At 36.3% G+C, this 13373-nt stretch overlaps 1 protein-coding gene across 1 annotated transcript in view; it reads left to right on the top strand.

The window, feature by feature from the left end:
- PAK2 (p21 (RAC1) activated kinase 2) overlaps positions 1-13373 on the top strand; it is a 95798-nt gene that overhangs the window by 65274 nt on the left and 17151 nt on the right. The window contains exons 5-12 of the mRNA XM_025914161.2: positions 448-479; positions 1257-1364; positions 2645-2777; positions 4150-4213; positions 7164-7212; positions 7701-7813; positions 8819-8936; positions 10505-10604. Of these exons, the coding sequence (XP_025769946.1) occupies positions 448-479; positions 1257-1364; positions 2645-2777; positions 4150-4213; positions 7164-7212; positions 7701-7813; positions 8819-8936; positions 10505-10604 (717 nt within the window). The remainder of the gene's footprint in view (positions 1-447; positions 480-1256; positions 1365-2644; positions 2778-4149; positions 4214-7163; positions 7213-7700; positions 7814-8818; positions 8937-10504; positions 10605-13373) is intronic.

Here is a 13373-nt window from a genome sequence, read left to right as displayed (position 1 = left end):
ACATTAAAAAAAAAAATTTCCCTTTGTACAACTGCCATTGTCTGAATGGTAGCTTTAAGTTTCTGATAGTTTACTGAGGAAAGTATTGCTATGAATAAATTTGTTTTATTTTAATTACACTTTGACAAGTTTAGTTTCAGATATGTTTTTAACAACTTTATTAAAATCATAGTTCACATGCTATAAAATTCACCCATTTGAAGTATATACATCAGTGATTTTTAGTAAATTTACAGTTCCATTAAGATTTGAGATTTTTTTAGCACAATCTTGTGTAAATTCTTATTTGAATATTGATACTGTCATTTTTCTGAAGACTTAATTCAACTTGAAATCAGTCTAAGAACATTTTACTTGCTCTGCTTTGTATTTTCTTCCTTTATTATATAGAAGTTGTTTTATTTTTTGAGTTTGTTGACTTAGCATTATTTTCTGTTCCACATTCAGAGAAAGATGGCTTCCCTTCTGGAACACCAGGAGTAAGTTAATACGTTACTTCTTGTAACTCTTTTTCTAACTTAAGTTACCAAAAACAAATCTCAGTTTTTATTTTGCTTTCTAAAATAAACTACAGCCACCAGAAAAAAAAGAACTACTTAACATGTCTTATTTATTTATTTATTTATTTATTTATTTATTTATTTATTATTTTAAATATGTTTTAAGCTAGATGCTTGATTAAGCAAATAAGGAAGCCATATTAAGTAAATAGAATTTCCTCAATTGGGAAGAAACAGTCTCCTAGAGTTATGAAGACTAAATGAGGTAATATGTAAAGTACCTACTTAGCACATATCTGGCATATAATAATAAACTCTGTATAAAGGTTATCGTCTTCCTTTATTTGATTAGCCACCATTTTTTATGGTGATAATCTGGCTGTTTAAAATGACCAAAAATGACTCTGACTTATGTAAAGCCTAGAGGATCTTTGTTTTTGGTCTTAACAAATAAAGTGATTATTTCCTTTTAGGACTTGTTTAAAGGGTGTAAAATTCTTCATATAAAAGGTATAAATTTTCTTTTAAGAAAACTTGATATTTACTGTAAACATTTATTTCATAAACTCAATTTCTGTAAGTTATAGAATTGCCTTTACTCTTTAAGTGATTATATTAGAACCAGTGAGGTTTTACCATTTTGAAATGAGGTGTTAAAGAAATATATTTTTTCAAGTATGTTAAAAAGAGAGTCCTATTTTAACATATTGTTGTATTTGATGTATCTTCCTTACTTTGCTCATGTGATTAATACAGCTGAATACCAAGGGGTCAGAAACATCAGCAATAGTAACAGAGGAAGATGATGATGATGAAGAGGCTGCCCCTCCTGTTATTGCCCCACGACCGGATCATACAAAATCAGTGCGTGTCTGATTATTAATTGGACTGTGGGTGTCTGGGCATGTGTGTTTAAAAAAAAAAAAAAAGGCAGTCTGTATTTGACTTCCAGTGATGAATTTTCAAAAGCCCTCAGTGTGGGGAAATTTGACTAGGAGATCTTTACCTAAAATCCACTCATCAAAAAACTGATTTTTTATTGAAAACTTAAATTGAATGACTTCCTTAAAAGTTAAAATACTCATTGTTTTTTCTTTCTATATTACACCTTCTCTTCCAGAGAATTCATTTATTTCCCTTTCTCTGTTTATTTCAATGCAGATAACTACTGTATCTAAAACCTAACTCTTAACTTCTTACCCAGATTGTGTACATTATCTCCCATTTTACATTTCTCTCAAGGTCTTGATGTCATTCAGGAGGCTGCTGTGAGTGAAATTCCCTACTGGATATGGGAGAATTTAATGACCTCAGATAGAGGCAGAAAGAGTCCTTTGCCTCCCCCTGTACTAGCACAAGGGAAAGTGTGGGGAAGGTGCCGTGTTGTGGAACGCTGGCACACTTGGCAGGAAGGACTCTGAGGACTGCCACTGGATCCTGATCTAATGAGAGAGGCCTCTGATTTCTTTTTAAAAATTTTTTTTTTCAACGTTTTTATTTATTTTTTTGGGACAGAGAGAGACAGAGCATGAACGGGGGAGGGGCAGAGAGAGAGGGAGACACAGAATCGGAAACAGGCTCCAGGCTCCGAGCCACCAGCCCAGAGCCCGACGCGGGGCTCGAACTCACGGACCGCGAGATCGTGACCTGGCTGAAGTCGGACGCTTAACCGACTGCGCCACCCAGGCGCCCCGGCCTCTGATTTCTTTGTTGACCTCCTAGAATTGGCTGCTTAAAATGAAATAGTAGAAATCATCTTTGGGTAAAAGTTTTTGTGAGAATTAGTAGTTACTAAGACAAATCTGAAAATATTCTCATTGTTTAGAACAACTGGAGAAAATTAGTTTTGGTTAGAAATCAAAGAATTGAGGGGCACCTGGGTGGCTCAGTCAGCTGAGCAACCGACTGGATTTTGGCTCAGGTTACGATCTTGCATTGGGCTCCATGCTGGAGCCTGCTTAAGGTTCTCTCTCCCCCTGCCCCTCTCCCTTGCTTGCTTGTGAATGCTTTCTCACTGTCTCTAAAATGAAAATAAAATAAAAACAAACAAAAAATGTATCTTAAGTCAAAGAACTGAATAGTGTGCCAGTAAGAATACCTAAAAGTATTTTTCCTCAGATCTCCGTTATTGACTCTCTCTGCAGATTTATACACGGTCTGTAATTGACCCTATTCCTGCACCAGTTGGTGATTCTAATGTTGATAGTGGTGCCAAGTCTTCTGACAAACAGAAAAAGAAGACCAAAATGACAGATGAAGAGATTATGGAGAAATTAAGTATGTTACCTACATTTTACATTATTCTTAAATTGCTAATAGTTCTTGAAACATTTGGCTCAGATGGGTTTTAATTTATACCTTATATTTTGGCTTAAGACATAAAAAATAGTTTTCTTCTAGGAACAGTAGCTTTAATTAAAATCTCCTGAAGCCAGTCATACTCTAATTTGCTTGTTTATTATGTGTTGACTATTGAGTAATGTCTTTGCAATGGTCAGTACCTTTGGGAGCAGTACTTTTTCCCAAAGGGCCAAATCTAAGGCTCATGATTAGAGACCTTATTGAAAGAAATTTGTCTATGTTTATGCATACTTCTAGCTTCTCAGTATGAAAATACAAAATGTTCCCAAATAACTAAACAATATGGCATTCCTGTATAGATATATGTGTAAACATTAAATATATTTTTTTCTCTTCTCCCTTTAAATCCATCAGCTGCCATTGGCCTGAATCAACCATTGGAAATAATGTACACAGTGCCAGGGAGAGGGTAGCAGTAATGTCTGGTCACATGTGTACAACAGCTGTAGTTATAAAGAGCACTTTATATAGAGAGGGATCAAGGAAAAATACTACAGCTATGGTAGCTCTAGACCTAAGATTGGGTACCTATATAAAATTGGATTATTTGTGTGAGTTTCCTTGATATGATCCTATCTCCTTTTACCTTAAGCAAGTGAAGACTTTGTGTGGTTTTCTCATGTTTTGACTTAATGATAGTAAGAATATAAATTATAGTTTTATATCCAAATCCTGATTTTAAAACTGTTCATTAGTTGTGACTTTGTGAACCTTCCTAAAACAGATATATGATTAGTTCATACTAAAGTAATCTTTATAGTAATAAGTGGCTTTCTAAATATATTAGAAGGTAGAAGATATATGGGAAGAGTCAGAAAAGCCATTTAGGTTTATTCACTTGGATATCATTTATGTATTATTTCTGATAGTAAGTAGTTTCATAACTTATCATTAGTTTAATACATTTCAGTGTATTAAAGGATACTCATCTTTACCCAAGAATTTTCCAATTAAGACTGAATCTCCCACATCCTGAAAACCTCTTACATTCTTAGGCAGACTAACACGGTTGGTCATTTTAAATGTGTTTATTTTTGAGAAAGTGATAGGATAATTAAGACATTGGTTAGGAGGTCCAACCTAATGTAAATAATATGTTCTTGCTTCTGATAAGTTTCATTAGTGTTTTGCTTTTGAAACATACATTATTTTTAAAATTTAGTGTTATGTTTGAAAGCTAATGTTCTAAAATCAGTAGAGTTTATTAGGAATAATGATGGAATTAGTTTACAAATTTAAAATACTTGACTGAGTTTCCAGTGTTTTGTTTGTTTTTTGTTTAAAATAGGAACTATTGTGAGCATAGGTGACCCTAAGAAAAAATACACAAGATATGAAAAAATTGGGCAAGGGTAAGTATTCATGAATATATTATACAATATTTAATAATTCTTGGGTATACAGTATGATACCTCTTTTTTTTTGCCTGTTGACATTGAACACTTACAGTATTCTGTGAGTGGTATTCTTGTAAGTAGTGCATTTATTTCTACATGCTACTAAAAACTTGTGCCGTTTAGCAATAATCTTACATTGCTTTTTCTTGAATGTTATTTCCCATTGGTTGTTAAGAGATTAGATGGGGAAATTGCCCTGCCCATCAAATACATTTAAAAGATAATAAGAACATTTACTACAAGATTATAAGCAATAAAAGCATGTATTTAATCACATCACTGAATATTGGTTTTTGAGTCTGATACCCTGATTTTGTCCAGTAATTTGTCATTTTTACATTTTTTTTAATGTTTATTTTTGAAAGAGAGCATAAGCGGGGGAGGGGCAGAGGGAGAGGAAGACAGAATCCGAAGCAGGCTCCAGGCTCTGAGCTGTCAGCACAGAGCCCAATGCCAGGCTCAAACCCACAAACTGTGAGATCATGACCTGAGCTGAAGGCTGGCGCTTAACTGGCTGAGCCACCCAGCCGCCCCCAGTAAGTTGTATTTTTAAACTATACTTGGGACTCCTCAGTCGGTTGAGCACCGACTTTGGCTCGGTTCATCATGATCTTGCGGTCCGTGGGTTCCAGCCCTACATCAGGCTGTGTGCTGACAGCTCAGAGCCTTGGAGCTGTTTTGGATTCTGTATCTCCCTCTCTCTCTCTCTGCCCCTCCCCCACTTGCTCACAGTCTCTCTCAAAAATAAATGCCAAAAAAAATTTTGTTTAAACTACACTTTTTTTTCTGTTGCTTGGGAGCAAATGACCATCTTAAATTTTTAATTTTTTTTAATGTTTATTTTTTGAGAGAGAGAGTGTGTGTGCATGAGTGGGGGAAGGGCAGAGAGAGAGGGAGACACAAAATCTGAAGCAGGCTCCAGGCTCTGAGCTGTCAGCACAGAGCTCAATATGGGGCTCAAACTCACGAACTGTGAGGTCATGACCTGAGTGGAAGTCAGATGCTTAACCAACTGAGCTACCCAGGTGCCCCAACCATCTTCAATTTTTAATGTTATTAATCACTGGAAAAGTATTCTGTGAATTTAGAAAGAGAACTTAAGTCTTTTTTGAAAACTTACTTATGAATCTGTTTGTATATATGAATTTCTTTTTAAAAGTTAAATTTAAGTGGTGCCTGGGTGGTTCAGTTGGTTGAGTGAGTGACTTGATGTTAACTCGGGTCATGATCTCAGGGTTTGTGGGTTCCAGCCCTTCATGGGGCTCTGCACCGATAGCTGGAAGCCTGCTTGGGATTCTCTCTCTCCTTCTTTCTCTTCCCCTTCCCCTCCCCCACTTGTGTGCACACATTCTCTCTCTCTCTCTCTCTCTGTCTCTCTCTGTGTCTCTCTCTCAGAATAAATAAACTTAAAAAAAAAGAAAAGCTAAATTTAGGGGCATGATCCCAGAGTAGTGGGATCAAGCCCCATGTCGGGCTCTTCACTAAACGTGGAGCCTACTTAAGATTCGCTGTCTCCTTCTGCCCTTCTCCCCTGCTTATACTCTCTGTCTAAATTATTTTAACAAACACAACTAAATTTAGTTGCATCACTGGTTTAATAACAAAAATTGAAAATCATCTTAATATTCTTGAGCATGATAATGGATAAATTATATTGAATAATATAAATAATTATTATTATGAATGAATAACACCTATCCCAAATCCAATGTTGAATTAACGTTAAATCACATGGGGCACCATGGGGGCTCAGTTGGTTAAGCGTCCAATTTCAGCTTACATTATGATCTCACAGTTTGTGAGTTTGAGCTCCCCACCAGGCAACTCTGCTATTAGCTAGTGCAGAGCCTGCTCTGGATCCTCTCCCTCCCTCTCTCTCTGTCCCTCCCCTGCTCATGCTCTTACTCTCCCTCAAAAATAAACATTTAAAAAATTTTTAAAAAATTGCAGAAAAATCTATAAATGAAACCCTTAATAAGAAATTTAAAAACTATGTTAAATGTATTTTATAGTGATACACACCTATGTCCTTTATAATTAAAGTGTAGGAATGTGCTTGGAAATGGTACACATCAAATACAGACTACTTTTGGGAGAAAGGAGGATGCCTTTGTAAAGTGCACACAAGGACATTACAAATTTATTTGTAGTTTTTTTGTTTCGTAAGCAGGGAAATGGATCCATGAGTATCTATCACTTTTATCTTTCTTTTTATGACAAATTTCTAACATAAGTTTTGGCCACAGGGATTACCTTTTTCTTATTTTTCCCCCTCTTGTTTTGCTTTTACTCCTGTTTAAACATGTTAAGTCTAGGGGCGCCTGGGTGGCTCAGTCGGTTAAGCGTCCGACTTCGGCTCAGGTCACGATCTCGCGGTCCGTGAATTCGAGCCCCGCGTCAGGCTCTGTGCGGACTGCTCAGAGCTTGGAGCCTGTTTCAGATTCTGTGTCTCCCTCTCTCTCTGACCCTCCCCCGTTCATGCTCTGTCTCTCTCTGTCTCAAAACTAAACGTTAAAAAATTTTTTTTTAAAATAAATAAAAAATAAACATGTTAAATCTTGGGGTGCATGGGTGGCTCAGTTGGTTAAACGTCCTACTCTCAGGTCATGAGCTCAGGTCATGATCTTATGGTCATGGGGTTGAGCCTGTTCGGGCTCTTCACTGACAGCACGGAGCCTGCTTGGGATCCTCTCTCTCTCCCCCTCTGCCCCTCCCCGGCTCGTGCTCACTTATGTTAGTGTGTGTGCGCTCTCTCCCTCTCTCAAAATAAACAGATAAATAAAAGATGTTTAAGTCTTAAGTGTACTTTAATCCTTTTGTAATTGTTCTGAGTATAAAGTTTTTAGATATATAAATGACAGTGATTTAGAAACCTTAAATCTGGTTGTGTCTTTTTCCCCCCTAGGGCTTCTGGTACAGTTTTCACTGCTACTGATGTGGCATTGGGACAGGAGGTAGTTTCTTTTTCATACTTTGGGTGTTACAATTAGCTTTTAGTGTAGGAAGAAACTAGACACATCTGTGAATAATCAGTAGGAATCTTTTTTTCAGTTGAATATATTGGAAGAATTACTTTATGTAATTTTGTAGCACTTTTCTTAATAGGGAAAAAAAGAAGGAATTATGCATTGAGTTTCATAAAGGAGCAAATATTTTAAAAATTATTTTCCCAGCTTGGAAAGAAAAGAGGATTCATTCCTGGCATTGGTATGACCTTGGGCTGATTAATCAGGTTTAGAGAAAATACAAAAGTAGTTAGGTTCTGTGTATTACAGAGCATTGTGCATTGCCAGTGTGGAAGTAAAAGTACTACCTGTGAGTAAGCTCACTGATAATATAATGGATACACAGTAAATTAAATTATTACCTGATTGGTGTTTGTAATTTTCTAAGAGAATTAGAAAACTTGTTCTGATTTTTCTTGTTTCTCTTTCCATCATAGGTTGCTATTAAACAGATTAATTTACAGAAACAGCCAAAGAAGGAATTAATCATTAATGAAATTCTAGTGATGAAAGAATTGAAGAATCCCAACATAGTTAATTTCTTAGACAGGTAAATATGAGTATTTCAAGTCTCCTGGTGTTGGGGGCTAGCCCCTTGAGTTAAGACTGAGTAGAATGTCAGTGTTGAAAAGTAAGCTTGAAGGAGGAGGAGAGGTAAAAAATAACACATTGTAGTTTAGCAGGCCTTTTTCTACATATATCTCACTTGGCAAGTTAGAGAAAGCAGTTAAATGAAGGACATTGCTGCTGGTGCTTGTATTAATTATAAACGAACACAAGCAGCAACATTAATGGAATGAGTTGTGATTAATATGTTGACTAACGGGTGCCTGACTACATGGTTTCTAAACTTACATCAGTTTTTATTTTAAATGCTGTCTTTCATGGGCAGATAGTGTGTTAAAACCTCATTTAATTTTGGAGTTGATGTTAAATAGCAGAACAGAAAGCAGAATAGTGATTATATTGGAGATAGAGGATTATAGATGACTTTCTTAGTGCCATATTGAAGTTTGTTTAGACTGGGGAAAAGATAACACATTTTTAGATTTCAGCCCTAGTAATAGGGGACATGTTCATAAAAATCCACTTCTCAGGTATATTTCCCTGCTTTTGGAAATACTGTTTCAAGTCAGTCTAGCATGGCAGGTAAGATAAGCCATAAGGTTTGGAATTAGTTACACTTGGCTTCAGATTCTAGTTCTGTCACCTACTAGCTATGTGAACTTAGATGAGTAGCTTCTCCAAGCCTCCATCTCTTCATCTGTAAAACAGGACTAATAATTACTGCCAAACAGTGTCATTTTAATTGGAATGATCTATGTATACACTCAAGTCACAATTGGGGGCAAACTTTCAAGTCACTCAGGAAAATCATAATGACCCTCAGTTAATTTTCTGTGCTGTTTTCTCAGCTTGCCAGTTTTCTCCCTGGCTCTCAAAACTTCCAACTTTCTAGTTTTGTTATTAGGGTGCCTGGCATTTGAATTCTTCAACACAGAGTGGTGGTGAAATAAAAATGTGAGTGTATTTTGTGTGTTCATAATAATTTTAGCTACCTGATGGGAGATGAATTGTTTGTGGTAATGGAGTACCTTGCTGGGGGATCACTTACTGATGTCGTGACAGAAACCTGCATGGATGAAGCACAGATTGCGGCTGTTTGCAGAGAGGTGAGTGTGTCCCCTTTTGGATAAGTTACAGCAATGTGTGGTTAAGCAGGAGGTAAAAAAAAAAAAGGGGGGGGGGGCAGGAGCTTTTTGCACAGGTAATTTTTACTACGTGAAATACTCCATGTACATTATTCTTTGCAAGCGGCAAGCGTCTCCATACCATTTTATCCTACATGAGAGTTTAAACCCTTTCTTATGTATAAGATAATTCTGAAATGGAGCACGGTTTTTTGAAGAGCCCAGCTCACAGGTAAATTTCAGCAGGGTGATCATTAAAATTTAGCATCCAAACAGGGTACTTTTAAGAGTGCAAGGGAGGGCCAGTCAACAGTAGAAACATGGACTGTCTCAGGCAAAGCAAGACACATGTTTACCTTAAGTGTTAAGTTTGCTTCTGGCTTTATAAATTTCATCGAAGGTGAAAAACTGATTGTTTCTTGATATTCATTAATGAATTTTTAGACATACTGTTGCTTCAGCCAATAGAATTCTGCCAAATTGCCCAATAAGTCCAAGCCTTTGGTTGTTTCAGGAGGAAAGGAAATAAGAACTCTTTAATAAGAACTCTATAATATAAATATTATATTTCAATAATATGATATCTCTAACAAAGAATGTTTGATCACTTAAAAGCTAATAAAAACTTAAGAATTTATCTATTTATGGGGCACCTGGATGGCTCGGTTGAACATCTGACTTTTGATTTCAGCTCGGGTCATGATCCTAGGGTAGATTCAAGCCCTGAGTTGGGATTCTGTTTATTCCTCTCTCTCTGACCTTACCCCACTCATACTCTCTCTCTCAAAATAAATAAATAAACTTAAAAAAAAAAAGAATTTGCCTATTTATATATAATTTGTTTCTCTAATTTCTTTTCATAATTGTTTTAAAAATTATTTTAGGGGTCCCTCTAATTGGCAACTTAGAGAAAGCAGTTAAATGAAGGACAAATTTGTTTCTATTCATTTGTACCAGTGTTATGGGGAGGATTTGTTCTTTTCAAGAATCTGCTTAAATGCTTGGTAAATGTAATACAGTATTACACAATTTATCTGTTTTTCCTTGAATGAATAGTAGAATATTTTGAATGAGATTTTTAGTTGTTATTCATAATGTACATCCTTTATTTGTTGTTTTCCTCTTTGGGGGGTAAGAAATAAAAACAGCTTTTTCCATGTTTATAATTTATACTCAGTTTATATTCAAAAACATAGGGGCAAGCAGATTTTAAAACTCTAATGTTCCTGTATTTAAGAAAGGAGTAAGTTTTTCCTCACTTCTGACTCCATGCTTTCTGAAACATAGCATAAGAGGAAAGTTATTCTTTTATCATTGGTGTCTAGGTTGTGGATATAGCTTTATGTAAAATCCACTGTAAAAGAAATGGGAGAAAACATCTTACATCACATCAGTGAGCAGCTGGATGGAACTAGACCTCCCAGGATCTTACCTACTTTTCAGTGGCTAGATTAGACTTCTGAAGTCATGCTCAGGCCATAAGTACTGTGTGTGAACTTCCTTTGGACTTTTCAGGGACTGTTTCATTGATACGTGTTTTTCTTGTTTAGTGTTTACAGGCATTGGAGTTTTTACATGCTAATCAAGTGATCCACAGAGACATCAAAAGTGACAATGTGCTTTTGGGGATGGAAGGATCGGTTAAACTTAGTGAGTAACAAATGAAGAAATAACATTTATTTGTTATACTTCTGCCTTTTGTTTAAGTAAAAAAAACAAAAAACCTATTGGGGCACCTGGGTAGCTCAGGTGGCTGAGTGTCCAACTCTTGATTTTGGCTCCTTCACAATCTCACAGTTCGTGGGTTCAAGCCCCACATTGGGCTCCGTGCTGTTAGTGAGGAGCCTGCTTGGGATTCTCTCTCTCCCTTTCTCTGCCCCTCCCCCACTCACTCACTCACACTCTCTCTCAAAGTAAACTTTAAAAAATTAACCTATTAATATTTTTATGACTTAATATATGGAGGAGGACAAGGGAAAGAATGGTAAAGAATATGAGCTCTCAACTGGACAGCTTGGGTTTAAATAGCAGATAAGCTACTAGTTGCTGACTAATTTGGGGTGAGTTACTTAATCTCTTTGTGTTTATTTTCTCAATTATATGATAAGGAAAATAAGATTAAGTATCTGAGAATTTTTCTGAGGATTAAAAATGTAAAGCACTGAAGAAAAGTGCCTGGTACTGTTGTAATGTTGGTGCTGCCTTCCAAAGATAAACTAAAATTTTCTCTGTTGTCTGTTAGGGTAGATCTTTCTTATTAATGCTGTTCAGCTTTCTTTGGATTTGGTAAAGCATGGCCTAATTGAGGGAGGGCTATATGACCCTGACCTGAGAGATGACAAGGGAAAAAAACTCTTATAAACCTCTTTTCCTAATTATCTTCTGTATCAGACATGATAGAGTCATGGAGGAAAAAAATCCTAGACTTCCTTTTCCTCTGTTGGCTATAATCTGTCAGTTTCATCCAGGCCCTCTGGAGGATTCAGGAACAACTTCTATTGAGTTTCCTGCAACTATGCAAAATTCAAGGCATTTCTTGGATCAAGAAATCAAAAAGTTTTCCTTCTGTTCTCTAGAATGTTTGGCTCCTTTTTCAACATCTCTTTTTTTTTTTTTTTAAATATTTTTTTTTCAACGTTTATTTATTTTGGGGACAGAGAGAGACAGAGCATGAACGGGAGAGGGGCAGAGAGAGAGGGAGACTCAGAATCGGAAACAGGCTCCAGGCTCTGAGCCATCAGCCCAGAGCCTGACGCGGGGCTCGAACCCACGGACCGCGAGATCGTGACCTGGCTGAAGTCGGACGCTTAACCGACTGCGCCACCCAGGCACCCCTCAACATCTCTTCTTAAAGATACTTCCTCCAGGGACGCCTGGGTGGCTCGGTCGGTTGAGCGGCCGACTTCAGCTCAGGTCGTGATCTCGCGGTCAGTGAGTTTGAGCCCCGTGTCGGGCTCTGTGCTGACAGCTCAGAGCCTGGAGCCTGCTTTGGATTCTGTGTCTCCCTCTCTCTGACCCTCCCCCGTTCATGCTCTGTCTCTCCCTGTCTCAAAAATAAATAAAACGTTAAAAAAAAAAAATTTTTTTTTAAATAAATAAATAAAAAAAAAATAAAGATACTTCCTCCAGAGAGTATTCAACCACAAGAAAGAGGGTTCTGTTAGATGGTCAAAAATATAAGATTACTAATCTTAATCAGCAGGCAAATTACAAATGGACATTCTCCTACTGTTTTGGTGGATACACATGTAAACTGAATTAGACTTTTTTGGATAATATTTTATCCTGGCTCTTCCACATACTAGATGAATGATCTTGAGCAAGTTACCTAAAAATATGTATGCCTTACCCAATTTGTAAAATGAGAATAATATTAATAAATATGCCTATCTCATAGAGTTATCATAAGGATTAGGTATGTTAATTCTTATAAGATACTTGGAACAGTCCCTGGTTGTTAGAAGTACTCATTTTAGCTATAAATACTACGATTTGATGGAACAATTGCTTTTAGGATTCTTTTCTATAGGTTTACTGAATATAAGCACAACAATAAACACAAAGTTGTTCTCTGCAACACTGTAAAAAAAAAAACCTTAAATGTCAAGGAGCATAGGAATGATAAAATAAATTATAAGCCTTTTTATTTTGTAATATTGCATATTTACAGTAATGAGGTAGATCAGTGTACAACTATGGAAAAATCTCTCAAAATAAATTTTAAGAAACAATATACTGGAGCACCTGGCTGGTTCAGTTGGTGGGGCCTGTGACTCTTGATCTCAGGTTTGTGAGTTAGAGCCCCACATTGGGGGTAGAGATTACTTTAAAAAAATAATAAAAAGCACTTTACAAAGTATCCTAACTTAGATAAAATAAACCATGCAGTTCATGGTAATTTTTGTACCTATGTAAATTCATAACAAGAAGTCTAAAGCTTAAGAACTTAAATGTTAATAGTTACTTTTTAAATAGAATGGGTCTGTAGAAGGGAGGAGAAAATTCTAGATTCTCATCTTGATATTCCCACTAAATAAACACTGAGTGCTAACCTAGGCTTTCTGCTCCTGTTATAAAATAAGGTGGTTGGAGTGGAGTGATGCTGGCAAGGACTTTGTTAGGTATGGCCGTAGTGAAAGCTGTTCCTTTTCTAGAAGTCTGCTAAGTCAGATATGTAGTAATTCTACCTTCTGTTTATTTTCTTCAAAATTAGTTCCCACCTCCTGACCTTTACCTGTTTTATAGAATTTAGTTTTGTTCACCTTTGATACCTTTTCCTTTTAGACCTTTTTCAACTTCTTTAACATTTTTAGGATAAAAGACATGATAATTTGTCCTTTGCTTGTGGGAAGTAAAAGTAAACAAGTGAAGAGTATGTAACATCATCAAAATATTTGTAAACCCATTCTGGTTTAGTTT

This window comes from Puma concolor, chromosome C2 (genome assembly GCF_028749965.1).
Source record: "Puma concolor isolate L17-30 chromosome C2, mPumCon1.1.hap2, whole genome shotgun sequence".
Classification (NCBI taxonomy): Eukaryota; Metazoa; Chordata; class Mammalia; order Carnivora; family Felidae; genus Puma; species Puma concolor.
The sequence above is the reverse complement of the archived record's forward strand: the minus strand, read 5'-3'. Positions and strand labels throughout refer to the sequence as shown.